This window comes from Lepisma saccharinum, chromosome 15, assembly GCF_977018435.1.
Source record: "Lepisma saccharinum chromosome 15, izLepSacc3.1, whole genome shotgun sequence".
In the NCBI taxonomy this organism is placed as follows: Eukaryota; Metazoa; Arthropoda; class Insecta; order Zygentoma; family Lepismatidae; genus Lepisma; species Lepisma saccharinum.
The window spans coordinates 23018053-23038516 of NC_139243.1; the positions used below are offsets into that span (position 1 = coordinate 23018053).

The 20464-nt window shown below is 38.0% G+C and overlaps 1 protein-coding gene across 2 annotated transcripts in view; it reads right to left on the minus strand.

Moving 5' to 3' along the window:
• Positions 1 to 20464, minus strand: part of Zip48C (Zinc/iron regulated transporter-related protein 48C) — a 291440-nt gene that overhangs the window by 236471 nt on the left and 34505 nt on the right. For both annotated transcript variants that reach the window (XM_083136738.1, XM_083136737.1), the window contains exon 5: positions 20004 to 20073. In XM_083136738.1, coding sequence (XP_082992864.1) covers positions 20004 to 20073 — 70 coding nt within the window. The remainder of the gene's footprint in view (positions 1 to 20003; positions 20074 to 20464) is intronic.

Consider the following 20464-nt stretch of genomic DNA (forward strand, 5'->3'; position numbering starts at 1 on the left):
TGTGACTTTATCCGAGGGGGGGGGGGAGCTTATTATTTTAACCTATGTATTAGATATACTTATGCCCGGTTCGCTCAACGCGCGTTAAATTTTAAAGAAGCGTTAAATCAAGTTAACGCTACATTAGCACATTGAGGCATTTCTCCAACCTTCGTTAAGGCTAACAGACCTCTAATGTCGTCGTTAATCTAAAGGCACTCTTTTGCTTCATTAAAGTGCTTAACAGCGCGTTGTGTTGTGTCGGAAATGAAATGGCGAAATTGCGTATGCCAGCTGTTGTGTTGAAAGGTTATCCCAAACCGATTTGCACACATTATTTGCATACCATCGCAAAACATACACTAGTTCGATTTCTTTCTACAGCAAAAATAATTCTCCCCATTTCGTATTTCATATTATAAATTCGTACTGCAAATCAGAAATCACATGTAAGTTAAATGAGAAATATTGTATCAATGTACTTTTTAAAGTTTTGTCAATAATGGCATCGTGATCATCACACATTATTCAAATTTTATTAATTTTGCCTGTCGAGCCAAAAATATATGCTTATAGTTAATTATACGAACTTGATGTTTTTAAAATGCATATTGGGCTTCCACCCTCAATGCACTGTAACCATAAACACAAAATATCGCATGACTTTTTAAAATAATGTAACCACCTTTTACATATTTCAATTTGTATGAGGTGAAGTTATTCGCCAAAATATTCGGTGTCGTCGTCCACGCCGTTTTCCAGTGGATCACATAGAAACTGGAGAAAGTCGTGGTTTCTTGTGTTTATGCTTATGTCTGCTTATAACTACCATTCCAATTTTATGTTGCTTTTTATACTGAAAAATGTCAGAAAACGTAAGAGATAAAATTAAAATGAAGCAACTTTCCTAGAAATAGGCAATACACCTCCTATACTCTCATTTAATGTAAAATAAATTTGTGACATTACACAATGTAGCCTGCAATATTTCAAAGTAGTAGGGAATTGTTCTTTCGAACTTTTCAAATTATTATCCACCTAGTCCAATTAACATAATGGAAAAAAATGATTTTGCAGTGACGAGAATGCTCGACACAAATGTTCATCATTCTATATTCTGAATCACAAGCGGCTAGGGACAGCTGTAGCAAACTGGAGATGCTAAAAGCACGAAACCTGACCTGCCTAACCTAACCAAGTACAGAAATAAAGAAAACCTGCCTAACCTATTTACTTATTTAGCTCGTAGCTGTACGTAAGTACTGTAGAATAAAACATGTTGTTTAATATAACGTGAGTCTTAATATAATCACAAAATCAAAACAATTATTATGCAGTATATTGAAAATGGGCTGACATATAACGGTGCAAATGGAAATTAAATCGTATTCATAACAAACTGAAAGAGCACTTAAAAATTGAAACAAATAATCATCCGTTACATGTACAAGGTACATTTACGGACGACTACCATCTCATCACGTAATATAGATTACATATGTTGTTTCATTAAGGAAAAAAACTTGAGGTCCTAAGCAGTTTCAGGTATATAGTTTCGTGCATGGACATTGTAACATTTTGACATTGTGCAGTGACATAAAACACACTACCATGCATTCGAAAATTATTCCTTGTACATACGTACAAGTGGTAATGATATTGTCTGAGTGCACTTTTTTTTTTTACCAGTTACGATAAATTTAATGTAAAATATCATGTTAATCAACCGTTCCATGTACAAGGTACATTTTCTGAATGACTACAATTTCATCACATAATGTAAAGTATCGTACTACACATGTATGTTTCATTAAGAAAAAAGCTTAATCCTAAGCTGTTTCTGGTAATATAGTTTCGTGCATGGACATTGTAAAATTTTGCAGGTTTGTTTGTAAAATACACTTCCACGCATTCGGAAATTATTCTTTGCACGGTACGGTCGTACTAGTGGTGAGGATACTGTCTAACAGCGTACTTGTCCTTTTTACCATTTATGATAAATCAAATATAAAATATCGTATTGTATTATATATATTTTTTTTCTTTGAAAAATATTTGTACGAAACAAAAACACAACCATTCAGAAACGTCCCTTGTACATATGCATGAACGGTAACATATTGGTCAACATTTTACGTGCCTTCTTTTTTTGTCAGTGATTATTTGGAAACAGTAGATTTCTTGTTTGCAATGCCACATTCACATCAATGCCAATAGAAGTGACTTGCAATATTTACATATTTAATTGCCATGGCACAGTAAGTTAAGTTATGCATGGTGTACATTTCGTGAAATGTTCTCTTTTGTTGAGGAAAATTATTATAGCAAACACACGTTCATTTCCACCTTTAGGCCTCTTTTGCAATGCCATTGTAATATAATTAAATTTATCAAACTTCAAACAGATTACCCTAACCTAGAACAGTAGTTTTTATTATATATTTTATTGGCAGTCGGTAGGCACTCATTTAAATCTAACTTACGAAATTACAGTGTAACTGTTAATCCTAATACATAACATTTTCGGTGTGCGGACGTAAATACCTAACTAACATTCATTTCTTAAGCATATATTTATGTGTTACACATTACTTTATTTATTTTGTTCCTGGGATTTCATACAAAAAACAATCCGCTTACGCACAGTCTACTCTCCACGGTGCAACCAATGAAAACGTTGCATTTCTCGTATCAAAGTATGAGAATAGCAAGGCATCAAAGCAAAACGTCTCTAACATGTCGTTAGTTAACGGGCCTATAAAATCGCTTGAGCGAACATTAAAAGTTTAACAGGCTGCTAAGATTTTAGTGATGCGTTAACTATCAACTCGTTAAGAACGTTTTAAAGATGGTTGAGCGAACCGGGCATTAGAATTGGACATTAAATTAAATTAGGGCCCCCAACTAGAGCAGAAGTTAGACTAGCAATAAAGCAAATTAAGAATGGCAAGGCTCCTGGAATGGATAACATAAATCCGGAACTAATTAAAGCTAATGTGGAAACTTCCATTGATCTATTACAACCGATGTTAGAGAAAATATGGAATGAAGAAAAAGTTCCATTAGAATGGAGAGAAGGTTTAATAGTAAAGCTGCCAAAAAAGGGAGATACAACCAGTGATCAGAACGCTACATTTTATAAGTAGCTTCGCTACAACTACAGCTACTCTTCCAAAATGTAGCTTCGCCAGAGCTACAACTACATTTACCAAAAAGTAGCTCGCTACGCTACTCCTGTTCGCTACTCGCTACTTTTGAGCTACTTCTGTATTTATAACTTAAACAACTATATGGCTATTCAAAAGAAGCCCTAGTATGATAGTTTTACTTACTGAAAAATAGATTCTGTTATTTATTACCATGATTCCCTTCATTCTATAATTTTTATAGCAGTGATACTTCAGTTAATACATATTTTTAATAAAGTGTTTGAGAATAAAATAACTTTGTAAGTGGCATATCAATTCAAAAAACTATTTCTTACACGTATCCGTGATGTTCTTATTGTCATTTGAAAAAAATATTTATGTGACAGACTTCTTTTTAAAATTAATTGGAAGAATATCACATGTATCGAAATTAACTAGAACATGTTGCACAAAATGGGAATAAGATAAACATGTGATATTTAGCAATTTAATCTTCTTAACTTAAACAGAATGTTATTTGGGGGATGGCGGATATTTTCTCGAACCTTGAGGATAGCTGGGAGATGCTTCTAATGGTATAAATGAGAAACAGTTGGAACAATGCTTTACGTAAGTTTTTCTGTTGGAAATGCTTCCCCGAAAACACAGTGGAAATTATAATTGTCACCTTGTATTCAAAGGGCCCCAGGTTCGATACCCGGCGGAGGGCACATGGTGGTTCATATCAGTCTCGATCAGCTGATTTGTGCATAAAGTGGACTCAAAACAAACACTAGGAAAGACTCCTATAGATCGACGACAAGGAAAGAAACCTTGGACGAAAAGTCCCCGCGCAGCTTTCCCTTCTTCCCTTCAACACCCGCCATAAGGAAGCATGCCCTCTCTCCCCCTCCCCTCCTCGCCGGAGTACGGTGCACAGGAGTCACGGGTCTGCGCAGGTTGTTTTGCTTGTGGTTCCACTATAGTTGGGAGGATTCCCCATTCTCAAAATTAGCCAAAAGTGGCAGAAAACGGCCATAGATAAGAAAATAACTAAATAAATAATGCATCCTCGTTGCCATGATTAGAAAAAGTTACAGAAAAGGGACGCAAAAGTAGGAAAAATACATAAATTTGAAAACTGTGTATTTTAACAAAAAAAATGTCATTTCTGCAGGAAAGTCAATAACTTGTACGTTCTTTTTACAATATGATAAAAATATATTGAGGAAACTGATGTGTAAACCCGAGTGTTCTAAACATATTGTAATTTTGAAATTTGCGAACAATCATTATGACCAAAATAATTGTAATTCCAGAAACACTATCGTTCTGTAACAATAATTTCTTGCCAGTGTGATCCTATACACTGACAATGATCAATGCTGTTAACGAATTGAACCATTGATTGCTGGCACTATTGCTTTGTCAGATTAGTAGAAAATGGATCGCCCGTTTTTGCACTGTAAATTGGGTTTTACACAGTAATTATCGATATTTTGCGGTCTGTTACGCCATCGATATCCACAGGATTTGTTCCAGGGGTGGCATAAACGGGGCATTTTTTCCTGGCGGTGTATCAAATGAGGCATGATTCTCCCCAAAATAGCGATGCAGCTAAAATAAATGCCTATTAGCCGGAATATATTCATATATGCCAGTTAGTTATCTGGATATTAGAATTATTCAGATGCTAATGAAATAAATTATGCAGATATTTATAATCTGCGATATAAAGATATTTATAATCTAGATTATCTGTATTTGCATGTAATGGACTTTGTCTTTTTGAGTCTCTTGCAAAAGTAAGCAATATTATCATTTATTTTTTACGCCATTGCCACATTCAAAAATTACCTCAAAATGCTGAGAAAAATGTAGCTGTAGTGAAATTTTCGCTACAACTACAGGAATTTTGTAGCTTCGCTACCGCTACAACTACAATTTAAAAAAATGTAGTGCCGCTACAGCTACCGCTACAAATGTTGTAGCTAGCTACAGTAGCGACGCTACAAGTAGCCAGTGACGTGCACTAAGGAGTAGCTAGTCTAGCAGAGATAGATCAATCAATCTCACATATCGAATTATATTCAAATCACAATATTTATTGTCTTGTTAAAGCCACAGTTCATATGCAACACTTTTTTTTCCACGCGCTTCTCGTCCATCGGTGTGATCCGCGGGCAAAACTGGCTGGATACCCTAGCTCGCTCTTCTTCCGCCTGACCAGTTTCCAGGTAGAAACGGCCGGCCCAAGGAAAATGAAGATTTCTACCTCTACCTCCCTTGCCCCCTCGCCCCCCGCTGCAATAGTTGAAAGCCCAGGCTTTCAGGTCCCCCAGTCTATCTCCTATAGGACAGATAGGGGATTGGTTTCTCATAATTTTTTTGTAAATCCTCTAAAGAACACAGGGTAAAATTTTCTGCAGTACTTATGTTCTTTGTATTTACACAACCTTTTATACGTTGTACAATATGTACGTATGTACGTATAATATGGGATGTAGTTTTATTATTTATTAAATGGGAACGTGTTATGTGCAGACAATAATGTTATGCTTTCTTTCTTTTTTTCTTTTTCAAATATGGAATATATCATGATTAAATTACAAATATGTGCTCAGGCTCTCTCTCTCTCTCTCGTTTTAGTAGTGTTTTTTTATTTAAATATACTACTCTTGGCCTCTAACAGTCATAAATACGGATGTATTTATTTGGGCAAGAGAACGCGTGTTCATACTGTTGTTGGTTTGGTTTATTTTACTTCGCTTTTCTGCCACACTTGGTTATAGCGAAAATGAGGATTGAGTGATGATATGATGAAATTGATGAAGGGACCTCATATGAACAATTCAGGCCAGGACTCGAACCCGTGATGAGTACGCATTCTTGTCCTATGTGTTGCAGGGAATAATGAAATAATTTGGAATGAAAAATGTATCTCAGAACTCAAAAAGTCAAATGAATATCATTGAAGAAACTACAAAAAAGTGTGCTGTGTTTTGTTACCTGTCACCAAATCAACCAACCGTGGGGGAGTGGTTATCACACCACGCTACGACACCAGGAGTTCCGGGTTCGAACCCCGACCTGGGCATGGGTGTTCTTTGTGTTTGTCCCTTCATTAATTTTATCGTATCATCTTCGCAATTAACCAAATGTGACAAAAAAGCGACTCTAAGTAACAAAAATGAAATGAAATCATTGATTGATTGCTCAATTTGCTTTATTTTACTTCGCTTTTCCGCCACTTTTGGTACGATAAAATTGATGAAGGGACACACACAAAGAATACCCATGGCCAATCAGAGATTCGAACCCAGGATCTCTGGCTTAGAGTCAAATCAAATCGTTTTTTATTTTCGAATGTGGGTGGGGGTTACGTGTACTTTTTTCTAGTACTCATTCATAATTTTGCAATCTTTTTCTGTTAATGGCATTCTTCTTTTTTGTAGGAATACTGGGCCCTAAAGGGGGAAGGGTGTGACCCACACCAACCCCCCCCCCTTGAGTACGCCACTGACTGCTACCCCAAGTGTCGACGTCACCGCACGTCACTGCAAGTAGCGCGCTACTTCCGACCACTGGATACAACTAACTGTAAAAACTGGAGGGGAATTACTTTGCTAAATATTCCAAGCAAGATACTATCGAGAATATTCTTAAATAGAGTGAAGGATGTTGTAGAATCAAGATTGAGGAAAGAACAAGCTGGTTTCCGCAGACAACGTAGTTGTGTCGATTTAATAAATACTCTAAGAATAATTCTGGAACAAAACAATGAATGGCAAGCCACCTTATATCTTACATTCATCGATTTTGAAAAGGTTTTTGACTCACTAAATAGAAGAGTCATGTGGCAGACACTAGCAGACTATGGTATTCCAACGAAGATATTAAACCTAATAATGAAAGATATGTACGAGGTTTCAGGTGCAAAATCCTACATGAAGGACATCTTACAGAATACATAGATGTTACAAATGGAGTGAGACAGGGTTGCATTCTATCTCCGACAATATTTCTCCTAGTACTAGATGCAGTTATGAAGAAAACGATGGGTTGCAGGAAAAGAGGAATACAATGGGGACTCAAAGATAGACTAGAAGATCTAGATTTTGCGGATGACATCTGCTTATTATCTCAAAGACTTGGCGACATGAAGGAGAAACTAAAAAGACTACAGGAGGAAGCAAAGATAGCAGGACTCACTATTAATGTGAACAAGACTAAAGAAATGAGAGTCAATACAAGAGGAAAAGAAAAATAAATGTCTTTCATGAGCTGGTTGAACAAGTAGAGTCATTTACATACTTAGGAAGTGTCATAACAAAAGAAGGAGGTTCAGATGAAGACATAACAAAATAGAATCAAGAAAGCCAATGTGGCATTTATACAACTGTATCCCATTTGGAAAACCTGCAATGTTTCTAGAAAGACAAAAATAAGGATTTTCAATACAAATGTAAAATCAGTTTTACTGTATGGTTGCGAAACATGGAAAACCACACAAGCTAACACGAAAAGGATACAAACCTTTATTAATCGCTGTCTCAGGCGTATCCTCAATATAAAATGGTCAGAAATAATATCAAATGAAGAATTATGGAGAGAAACTAAACAACAGCCAATTGCAACCCAAATAAAAAGAAGAAAATGTAGTTGGTTAGGACACACCTTACGAAAACCAACTGGAGCAATAGAGAAACCAGCCTTAGACTGGAATCCCCAAGGAGCCCGGAAAATAGGAAGTCCGAAGAAGACATGGAAGAGAACAGTATAAGAAGAAGCAGCCAAGAAAGGAAAAACACGGAGAGAGGACAAGGAGTTGGCACGTTACAGAGCCAAATGGAGGCATTTCACTGAAGCCCTATGCTCCTGATGGAGCAAAAGGAATTAAGTCAAGTCAGTCAAGAATTGGACATTAATTGCTTAACATCTACTTTTGATATGCACAAACACAACACCATTTTAAGTTAAACTCTACAAGTCAAACTGTAAGAAAATCACATTAGCCAGTTGAACTCACGAGATAAATGAGATTCACTGCAGGTTCTATGATTTGCCAGTTGGCTTGTCAAGGGCACTGTGATGCTTAGACTTCATCCAATTTCTTGCATTTTTTTTCTGGATGAAAGGAATGCAACGGGGTATAAGGAAAGGAAAAGTAGGTTTAAACCTTCTAAATTATTTCTCTAATCAGTTAAGGTTAGTTTTATAACATTGAACCAACCGGCTTACACATTCATCTGTATTGGTAGATTTTGGATTAGATTCACAAGGTCTTTGAGTAAGATGGGAATGTTTGATTTGGTATATTTTACTTCGCCTTTCTGCCACTTTTGGCTAAGATGAGAATGAGATGAGAATGAGTGATGATATGATGAAATTGATGAAGGAACACTCACAAATAACACCCATCCCCAGGCCTGGATTCGAGCTCGGGGATCTCTGACATCATAGCATGCTATGCTAACCACTCCGCCACGGGGGCTGGCGAGGTGGGAATGTGTTTTGGATTTTCTTTGTACATGCGAAAATCTATAACTGTGATGCCACATGCTTTTGCTTAGATTAAAGTTCATCATTTCACATAAACAAGGAATTGACCTATCACTCTAAAACACGCATGTATCTGCATTTAATACCACTATATACAACAAGAAAGAAACCTTGGCCTACTCTTCATATTGTCCACCGAAAATTGAAAAGAAAAACTTACAAGCGTATAGTTTTACTTGCTTGCTCAGAGATATGAAGGATTTCGGTTTTGTATATGTACTTTCAGTGCTTGAAGAGCACCATTAGGTACAGCTAATTACATTACAATTAAATGCTTTGTCACATGCTATTCCAAAGTTAGACCTCTTACGTGATGATCGTGAATCATTTCAACTCAGTACTTTTTTTTAATACAACGACCTCTAGATGTCTGAGAAAAGGCTTCTAAAACGCATTGGATGTGATGCACACCTGCCCTAAATTGTTTTAAAATATTTTTATATGTAGCTATGGGACTTAAATTTAAAAATAAACTGAACTGGAGTGGAACTATATAAGTATGATATGTGGAATAGTATGGTTTCTATGTCGAGTGGGTGGGAGATGATTATTCCTCATTGGTAGGGACATTGAATTTTCGCGATGCGCGAAATCGCGAAATGTGGAAAAAAGATGCAATTTTGAACATTCTGCATGTAACTACACCCCCAATGATGAAATATGCATGAGTTTTATTCGCGAAGTAATGCGAAATGTGTGCTTTTACACGAAATGAACGCTTTTTCGCGAAATAACTGTGAAATATCATCAAATTAAGTAGAAAACATGCAAAAACCGGCAATCGAGGTTGTGCGCGCAAACTGTCGATTTGTAACGAAACGTTTGCCTAAAGTTTCCTACCACTTGCAGCTGAAGAACGTTTTATCTTCGATCACATCAGGAAGATGCTGCAAATTGGGATTTCCCATACACATAATCTCAGTTTCAAAACTTCGCTCCCTGTCAAGCTGCATTCCTTTCTTCCCCCAAATGTCTACTCAACTTCCAGTTTCATTGAACTTGCTAGCTGTAGCAGCGATAAGATTTGTCTGTTCCCGCACATCAAGGGAAACAATGGTGTCATTTGTGATGTCATGAATGAATTTTGTTTGTCTTTCAACATGTGTTTGTGTATGTGCAGTAGTGATTATTTTATTTGTTGGACAGCAAGGATATCATTTAAATACATAGAATGAATAAATCACTTGAGACATGCAATTTAGAAATGAAGTGATTTTGTGATGATGTTTTATTTTTGGTTGGACAGCTAAGTACTTGTGTATGTGTACAGTATATAAAAATGAAGTAGTTTATGAATTTATAGCTCTTTTGTATGTTGTTTCCTCTCATGATGAAAAAGTGTGTGCCATTTTTTTTTCCACCGCTGGTATATACCGCTGATCTAACATTTTATTTACCGCTCTCCTCAGTTTTTATTTACCATAAATTTGTCTCCCTACTCATTGGGATAGCTCAAGATAGAGGGGGGGATCCTACTCCCCTTCACCTGCATTGAAATGAATAGATGTATCTATGTTCCCAATTTTCATATTTCAAACTCCTGATTTTCCGTTCCGTTCAATTCAAAATGAGGCCAATCCAAGGTCCAGAGCTTTATATGTTATTGTAATTGTTATTTGGTCTAAATTCTAAGGAAAAGACATGGAAGTAAAAATTATTTATGCAAATTTTGCATTAAAAAACAGGAAGTTATACCTAGGTATAGGTACCTGTGAAGTAGTGTGTGGTGTGTGCACACACATGTGCACGTGCACCCACCCACCCACACACACACAGGTCGACAATTGCTAAGGAACAAACAATATCTTTTTCATACACAACTCTGTGTCAGTTTGTTGCCAGAAAGAGACCAGTAGAGGGCAACAAGGAATTGTTGAACCCATTCAGAAAGAAACGCGTGCACTTGGAGCATAGTTTTCAGGAAAAGACTGCAGTGCTGTGGCAGGAGGTGGTACCCACAGGAGACAGTCAAACATGGTAGAGGCTGTTGGCAGTGCAATACTGGTGTGCAACAGAAGAAACGTGTAAGAAGATGGCAAGAAGAGTACATTTAAGTGATTACAAATGGGGCAGAGTGGTTGGTCAGCTGGAGTCAGGGCGAAGTGGCACGTGTGATGGAGGTACCGAAAAGTGTCATTTCCCGACTTCAGAAAGCTACTCGTACCAGAGGAACAGCTTTGCGTATGCATGGTGGAGGTCGTGGAAAGTGTACAACTGCTCGCCAGGATCGGTACATCGTCCAGGTGGCAAAAGGGAATCGATCTGCCACTCCAGCCCAAATTGCTTAAGACCTTGTCGGTGCTTCAGGTGTCCGTGTGTCCCCAAAAACCATTACACGACGACTGAATAGTGGTGGGTTGTAGGCCAGGAAGCCAGTTAAGTGTGTGCCACTAAAACCAGCTCACCGTCGTGCCAGAGTGCACTGGTGTGTGCAGCATCGTAACAGGGACCAAGACAGATGGGCAAATGTGATGTTCTCCGATGAATCGCGGTACTGTGTGACAAGTGATTCTGGACATCAAATGGTGTGGAGAGAACGTGGAACACAATATCATGCAAAGCACATCTGTGAACGTGACAGGTATGCGGGACCCGGAGCCATGGTATGGGGGGCATAATGAAAAATGGGAAAACAACACTGCACGTCTTCGCCACAGGATCCGTTACTGGAGCATGGTATTCTACCGATATCCTGGAAGGTTATGTTCGATTTTTTCAGGGTGCAGTCGGCCCTGACTTTCATTACATGGATGATAATGCGCATCCACACAGAACTGTCCAAGTGACAGAGACACTGGAAAGAGAAAACATCAACCGCATGGACTGTCCTGCATATTCACCGGATCTCAATCCCATCGAACATGCGTGGGATGCTCTCGGAAGGTGGGTTGCACAAAGGTATCCTCCACCCCAGACCCTGCAGGAGCTGAAAACTGCACTTCAGGAAGAATGGGACAATATACCCCTCGCGCTCACGAACGCTCTCATCGACAGCATGCCAATCAGGTGTGCAGCTTGCTGTGCAGTCCGCGGTGGCCACACTCCATACTGATTTACTCTAGACTCACTCTACACACACCCAATTGTGATTCACGTGCTTTCTTCACTTTGTTTTGCTTATGCTGGTTTTGCTTTACCACGTCCTGTTTCTTTGGTTGATGGGGATTCCCCATCATCTTTTCTCAATAAACCTTAACTTATATCTGTACTTATATATTGTTCACTTGTTCCACCCTGATCACAGTCAAAAGTTATTGGTAAAAACGTGTTTGTTTCTTAGCAATTGTTGACCAGTGTATATACATACTCTATATGTGATTAAAAGTATCCGGACACACTGTGAAACGTCCATCTACTACGTGGAACACATGGTCAGTAATCGCAGTAGTCTGCAGACAGCGCGAGACAGCAGTATGGGACGAAATGAGGAACTCATGGACTTTCAAGGTGGTCAGGTGGTTGGGTGCCACTTGGTTAAGAAGTATGTGCGCAAGATTTCCACCCTCTTAAACATCCCTAGGTCCACTGTTTCCGATATTATAGTGAAGTGGAAACGTGAAGGGACATGTACAACCCAAAAGCATTCCCCAGGAAACCTTCCGCCACCACCTGATCGAAAGTATGCATACGAGAGTGACGGCTGTCATCAAAGCTAAGGGTGGGCCAATACCGTATTGACTGCCAGTGTTCCTGACGGAGGGTGGCCCAAACTTGTACTTCATTTTCAGGTGGGTGTATGGATACTTCTGATCACATAGAGTATACATATGGGAGGATGAATTTTGTATTCCCCCATCAAATGAAAAATTTTCCTGTGCCAATGCATGTGTATGTGCATAATTCTGAAAGTTCTGTTGCGAGTGAGCATTCCATATTCTTCTTATATCTTCGAATCCATGTCTAAATCAGCATTTAGAGATTGAGATTAAGAAACGGAACACTCAGTAAATTTTGTAACATCGCAGAGGCTACAGTTTGACCATAAATACTTTTAAATATAGTGTGTCTGAAATACAACTTTATACACAGGAGCTTAACAAAACTTGATCTACAGCCTAGATTTCCGCAAGAGATGTAACAGAAAATCACAGGAATGTGAACGTGATTAGGTTTTCACACAATGAAATGCAGAGTATATGACATGTTAATAATATAAGAATCTATCGTTGCAGTGAAAACAACAGATGATAATGATGTAAAAGAATATTGCGTTACCATCAACTGCAGATATTGTTTTTCCCTCAGACACTTGCTACAGTTATGTGTCATTCACAAACACATTTTTCACTCTCCTATTTATAGGGCACATATTTACAAAGTATATTGTTTTAACAGTATTTTGAGTGATGTAAAACAACATTTGGAGCGTAAAAATTATGTTGCGCTGAAAGCTATAAGGTTGCGTTTCTCACCCCTCGTAACTTTACATATCTTTAAATGATCAGTCGATCACTCTTCCCAAACTAACAATAAATAGTCCATGAACATAAGAATAAATGCCAACAACTCTCTCTGATGTCTAAAACCTACCGAACTAAAGAAAAGATTGCCCGATTCCCCTTCCCGAGAGAAGTTGATTTCTCCGCACCTAGCCTAAAGACACCAATATGTCCTTTGAACAGAAAAAAAATGCAAACAAAAAGGAGAGAAGTTACACTTACCAGTGTAATGATTCTATCTATGTCAGGCGACAGACTTCAGTAAAGTGATCTTTCAACATATACTTTCGGCAATGCCATCTATTGACAATGGATGCAAACAAAACAATTCTCTTGCATTTCCTGATGCCGAAGTATACCTGCCTGAAAGCCAGCCAATGACCATTTTGTCTACGAGGGTCCTCAAAAAGGGATTAGTCCACAAACACTGAAAAAAATGCCACTAGTGTGAGCCATGTGGAAGAATGCCGAATGCGGACTCACGTGTTGTCTTGGCTCAAAGGGGATGCACTTGGTCTTGCAGCTGGAGAATTCCTAAGTCTAAACGGATGTGCTAGATAGATACAGGTTTAAATAAGAAGTGGTGTTCTAGATTTCAAATTCTTTGAATTCGTCTTTCGAAGTAGCGATGAGTTTGACTCGTGATCAATCACTGATCGGACCTCCCCCCACTCTTGTATGTACCGGGGAGCGGGGCTGACAACCCCCCCCCCCTAGTTATGCCTATGATAGAAAGTACCATTCAGTTTACAATTGAAAGTAAAGGCTGAATTAGATAATTTGGTTCAGTTGGATGTCTTGTCATCTGTTCACTATGCTGATAAGGCTACACCTTTAGTCGTGGTAAAGAAAAATAATGATGATTTTACAGGTGTATTCAGATTTTAAGTTAAATGCCAATAAAGTAGTGGATAGTGTAACTTATTCTTTGCCATGGATGTGTGATGGATTCATTAGTGAATGCAGACATGCATGTAGTATTCGACCGGACTAAAGCATATCTTCAATTATTACTTACGGAGAATGCTAAAAAGTTATTGGTGCTCAATACTCAATGGTTCCGCACCATGGCCGTGTGGTCTAAGGCGTCATGCTTTGGGCTCTGGCTACAGGACGTGTGCAGGGGGAAGTGTAATAACTTTTCTCCTGAGATTTTGGCCTGTGTATAGGACCGGTGGCCAACCACAATCATGAGGAAATTAGGGAGCTATGAATAAGTAGTGTAATCTGGTCACAGAAATCTACAACAATAACTGGGGGTTCATTGTGCAGACCACATGTCACGCCAAAACTGGTTGGATAATCTTCCACCTCCGGTGGGAGTGAGGCCAGCAGTCGATAAGTAGGCCCTGACCCTCACGAGCTGTTGTGCCATGAAATATTATTTTTAATACTCAATGGAGATGTTTGCATGTAACAAGTTACAATGGGTTTAACCTGTAGTACACAGATTTTCCAAAATACTATGGATCAAGTACTCTTAAAGCACCCATTTGCAAAATGATATTTAGAAGATCTCATTGTTGTAAGAGGCTGTGGAGAAGAAGAATTTTTCAATAACGCAAAACTAGTTTTGAATAGATTTGCACATTACAATATAAAAATTAATCTTGACAAATGTCAGTTCTTCAAAAAAAGAGGTGGACCAGGTAGGTTACAGGATATCCAATAATGGTTTTCAGTCTTTAGTTAAAAATAAGGCAGTGATATTGATTAGTCCAGAATCAACCAACGTTAAGGAATTGAAATCGTACTTAGGAATGATTTTGTTTTATCATAGATGTATGCCTAACTTTCGTATGAAGATACCACACGTGGTCATGGACAGAGCAACATAAAAATGAATATTTGGAATCTAAAAAAGCATTGCAAACGGCAATACATAGGTTGCTATTTATGTATCCAGAACTGGCAACACTAATGTTGCTAGGTAACATCTAATATATCCATTGTAAAGTTGGACATTTCTATGGTCATTTTCAAGCAATGATTTTCTACGACTTTCGACATGGATTATCTCAACAACAGTGCATCGATCAACTCACTTCAACTTTTGGCGATGAAGCACCATCTAAAAGCACTGTATATCACTCTTTTAGTGAATTCAATCGTGGCCATTGTTCGCTCACGGACGAATCTAAAGAAGGCAGTCCAAAATGGGTTGTTGTGCCAGAAAACATTGATGCTGTGCAAGAACTGATAATGCAAGATCGTCATGTGACATATCGTGAGATTGAGGCATCCCTGGGCATTAGTATGACTAGCATACATAAGATATTGCATGAACATTTAGCCGTGAAGAAGATTTATTCGCGTTGGATCCCGCATAATTTGACAATCGCTCAAAAAAAGGCTCGTGTCGATTGGTGCAAACAAATACTCAGAAAATACAATTGTGGTGCTTCAAAAGCCGTGTATAACATCTACACAGGTGATGAATCTTAGATCTATGCATATAAGTCTGAAAGCAAACAGCAGTCGACGGTGTGGGTGTTCCAAGATGAGCCAAACTCAACAAAAGTTGTTCATGCAAGAAGCACTTTGAAGCAAATGGTCGCCTGTTTTTTTGGGAAAAATGGACATGTGGCTACAGTGCCACTAGAGAATCTTAGAACCGTCAATTCTAAATGGTACACGACCATTTGTTTGAAAGAAGTATTTGGGGAAATCAGAAAAAACAACCAGCGATGCAGGATCATTCTTCACCATGACAATGCGAGTTGTCACACATCGGTCCAAACAACTCAGTATTTGACCTGTGAAAACATTGAATTGATGGGTCATCTGCCATATAGCCCTGATTTAGCACCCAATGATTTCTTTCTGTTCCCGTACGTGAAGAATAAGCTACGTGGTCAACGATTTACGATGCCAGAAGAAGCGATTGATGCGTTCGAAATGCATGTTTTTGAGATACCTCAATCGGAATAGACAAAGTGCTATGAGAATTGGTTCAAACGTATGCAAAAGTGCATCGATCATCATGGAGAATATTTTGAAAAACAATAAAACCATTTTCAGTGATACAGATTTTTTTTTTATTTGTTATTCCGGATATATAAATAGCAACCCTCGTATGATCCAGAATAGGAGACTGTGCTTATTGAGGATGGAAGTGGTGTAGGGGTTGGAACGCAATTATGCAACAAGATATATGGTGAACTGAAAACAACTGCCTAATTAGGGACTGGTATTAAGAAATTTCACAACTATGTTTATGGAAAACATTTCAAAGTTTATAGTAATATATTGTGGGCTCCCGAGTAGCCAAGTGGTTAGCACTCTCGCCTTTGGTGTGAGTGGTCCTGGGTTCACTTCACAGAGAGTGGCCCAAAAATTTCAGCGTTGACCCACAATCGTGAGGACAATTGGGAAGCTACTTGAAAAGAAGAAATAGCGGGCTGCGGTCAAGAAAGCCAAAAAACAGCGACGATGGGATCTGATGTGCTGACTACGAGTCACCCAATGAAAAGCAACCCTGGCAGGCGCTGGATCTATTTTTTTTTTTTAATTCATTGACTGTAAAATATACTTTTGGCAAGACAACAGCTATTTCTTCTTTAGCAGGCAAATATGGACTTTGCTATTATCTAAAAAATCTTACACAATTGTGTATATGAAAATAGTGGATCTGACAGATTTCTTGTCAAGACTGCCTACGAAAGAAAAGACAGAGAATGCTTCTTTAGCAGGCAAATATGGACTTTGCTATTATCTAAATAATCTTACACAATTGTGTATATGAAAATAGTGGATCTGACAGATTTCTTGTCAAGACTGCCTACAAAAGAAAATACAGAAAATGCTGAAGAATAATTCAATTATACAGACTCCATTGAAATAGAACTGCTATTGTTGGATACAATAGTGCAAAAAAGGAAAGAAGATAATATTTTACAGAGTTATTTAATGGATTGAATTAGGGTGGCCTACTTCACTTCCAAAAGAATATCAAGACACATACTGTTATCTTGTATTATTATCAAAGGAGAAAGGAAATCACAACAAATAAAGGATGTCTTATGTGGGGAAGATAAATAATAATTCCAAAAGATAGTAAAAAAATGGTATTAAAGCTGCTACATGCTGAAAATGTAGGAAAACAAAAATGAAAATATCAGTAAAAGAATTCTACTGGCGAAGATATCGAAAAATTAGGAAACATTTACGTTGAATGTAGCAGTTTTTCTTTTTCAAAGTCTCTCTCATTCTCATATGGTATGGTGGGGTGTAAGTAACGTCCCGTGGGACTCGGCTTTTCTTTTGAAGGGTTGTGCTAGGTAGTAGAGGTTAATTGCATTGTTAGGTTATTTGGGATGTATTGTTTCCTGCCGCAACTGCAACAGCTGGAATTTCAAGGGTAGGGAAGAGGTTTTGGTCCTATTAACTTGGCTGGAGTGTGAGGTTTTGTCCTTGAAAGGGACCGATTCGCCTCCGTAGAGGCTGAGCATGCTGGCAGTTTGTTGGAGATGTTTTTGCTCCCTAGGCTGGTGTAAAGGGTTTTGGCAGGTTTCTTTGTTTTGGGTGTGATACAGGATGCAGTTAGCATTTGTGTACATGACTTATATACAAGGTAAATACAATTGATTTTAAAGGTACATACAAGGAAAATGCAAGGTTCAAGGAAATACATGAATGAATTGAGAACAAGGTAAATACAATGAAATTAAAGGCACATACGAAGTAAATACACTAAGGTTCAAGGAAATACATGAATGAAATGGGCACAAGGTAAATACAATGACATTAAAGCCATATACGAAGTAAATACAAGGTACAAGGAAATACATGCAAGGAAAATGTAAGGTTCAAGGAAATACATGAATGAAATGGACACAAGGTAAATACAATGACATTAAAGGCATATACGAAGTAAATACAAGGTACAAGGAAATACAGGCAAGGAAAATGTAAGGTTTAAGGAAATACATGAATTTTGTTTGGGTGATGCACGAAACGTGCTAAGACCCATAAGTAAATAAATATGTAGGATGGAAGCAAACAGATGTTCAATTGAAGACAGTCCATTTTCATTTCTTTGAATAAGGAGGTACACATTTTTTATTAATCATTCATAGTTGTTTCAGATGGATGAAAATTAAACAGGTACATGCTACAACAGCCACCATCATGAGGAAATTGGGGAGCTATGAATGAGTAGTGGAACCTAGTCATGGAAAGCTACAACAACAACTGGGGTTTCGTCATGCTGACCACAGTCACCCCATAACTGGTTGGATAATTGCCCACCTCTGCTGGGCATGTGGGAGTAAGGCCAGCAGTCTGTAGGTAGGCCTTGCCCCACAAGGACTGTTGCATCATGGGTTATTTTTTGTTACATCAAGAATTTACCGATGTTCCAGACAATGATTTCTGTAATAGAGAGCCATGGTGATCCTATGACAATGGCATAAGTTGACACACAATTTTTACATGCCAAAGAATTTCATTAATTTCATTTTACAGCAGCATGAGTAGGGTGACCAACTTTCCACTATGAGTTTAAGGGAGATTTCCAACTTTCAGCATTGAATTTGCAAATTTAGTAGCGACAAATTTTGCGCATGTACATGAAATGGATAATATTAAACAAAATAATTAATTTACATTTATATCATATACAGATCACAACACAGAATAAAAATTTTAAAATGTTGCATGTTTCTGAGTCCTAACCAATATGTGCACAACCAAGCATCTACTGTCAATTAACTACTACAAGATATGACGTCACTTCTGTCCACCGAAGACGACTTGAAGTCTCGCCGAACTCATATCAGAATGAATTGAAATTTCGCAGTCTTGACTGTTAGTGAAATATATGGAAAAAATAGAATGTCAATGTGAGAGACAGGAGGATCCGAAAAAATTAGCTCTAATATGATAGTTTCCAGGAATAGGGAAGTTTGTCACACTAACCGTAAGGCTTTAAAAAAATGATCACAATTTAGTCTCTTTCCGATTGTTCTTTGTTCAAGAAGTGATTCACCTTATTGTGGAGCAGAGAAACATGTATGCAGAACTAATGCAAAGCCATGTTCAGTTTAATACCACTAAACCATAAGTTGAAGAGTTAATATCAATAGGCACAAAAAAACAAAGCCCTAAAACTGATATAGGCCAATAAAAATATTTTTTCACGTGTGCGATGGAATTAATATTTGTATAAGAAGCCTTTGTTCAGGTGTAAATCATCTTCACACCTGTCGCACAATGCTGTAAATAGTTGTTGCAAATTTGATGGTGTTTGTGATCCTATATTCAGAGATATTACTAAATTGCTTTTTCCAAGAGAATCATTATTTCCTGAAAAGGAAACAAGACCCTATTCATTTGACAGATACATCAGTGAAGATTATCATGGATAATGTAGGACTCCACTTTTCTTATGATGTCAGACCTGTTTTAAAGTCAGTAACTTTCCTTACCTCCTATTACACCGTAGAACCACAACACAGTTTAAAACTCATGGAACAATGAAAATATGAATTTTGGGAAAATCGAACTACAGGATGTTCCCAAAGTCACCTCATGGGATATTCTATATCCCATAGTATGGTTGGTGCAAACACCTCATGAGACACCCATTGCCTCACAACAGTGTTTGAGCATTGGTTAAGGAATTCCTGCTTAACAGACATTCAATACATACAACAAACTGTTAAACTATACAGCATCCCAGGAGTCTGGACCAACGCCACACATAAGGGCAGAGAAGGGGAGAAAAGGAGTGGATGGAACTAAGCACTTCATGCTGCTGCAGTCACGTTCACTCCTCCATGCAATCACTTTCCCTCATGTGTTCACTGGTGGAGCGCTCTAGATATCATTCGCTTGCTCCAGGGACTCCTAGGATAGAGTATATATAAAATAAGTAGACTGACCATGTACTTACCTAGCACTTTCAAAAGTAGCAGATGGTGTTTTTCCACATGCACCAAATCCCACACCAACAGCAAGGCCCTCTGAAATTAAAGAAAGAAAAAAGGTAACAAATAAACAAAAATCATAAAGGAGACTAAAACAACTACCGTTTTACATACTTGTGTTCCAATCCTATACTATTTAGCAATTCTCCATTATTAAGTGCAAAAACATTCTTTGCTTTGAGAAGATGTGAATTTTTGTTCGTTCCATCATCATCCCCAAATCCAGAGACAATGACCAGGGAATAAGTTTCTTTGTTTTTGATTGAGTTGGTGCTTTAAGTCAACATTATGCACAGTAATGCTAATCGGGACTGGACCTACAGTTTAAAGTTCGATCCGAACCACTATGTGCCTTCACTGGGTATCGAACCCGGGACCCCTCGATTACAAGGTGACGGGATAAGGGAATGAGTTGACTGAAATATGG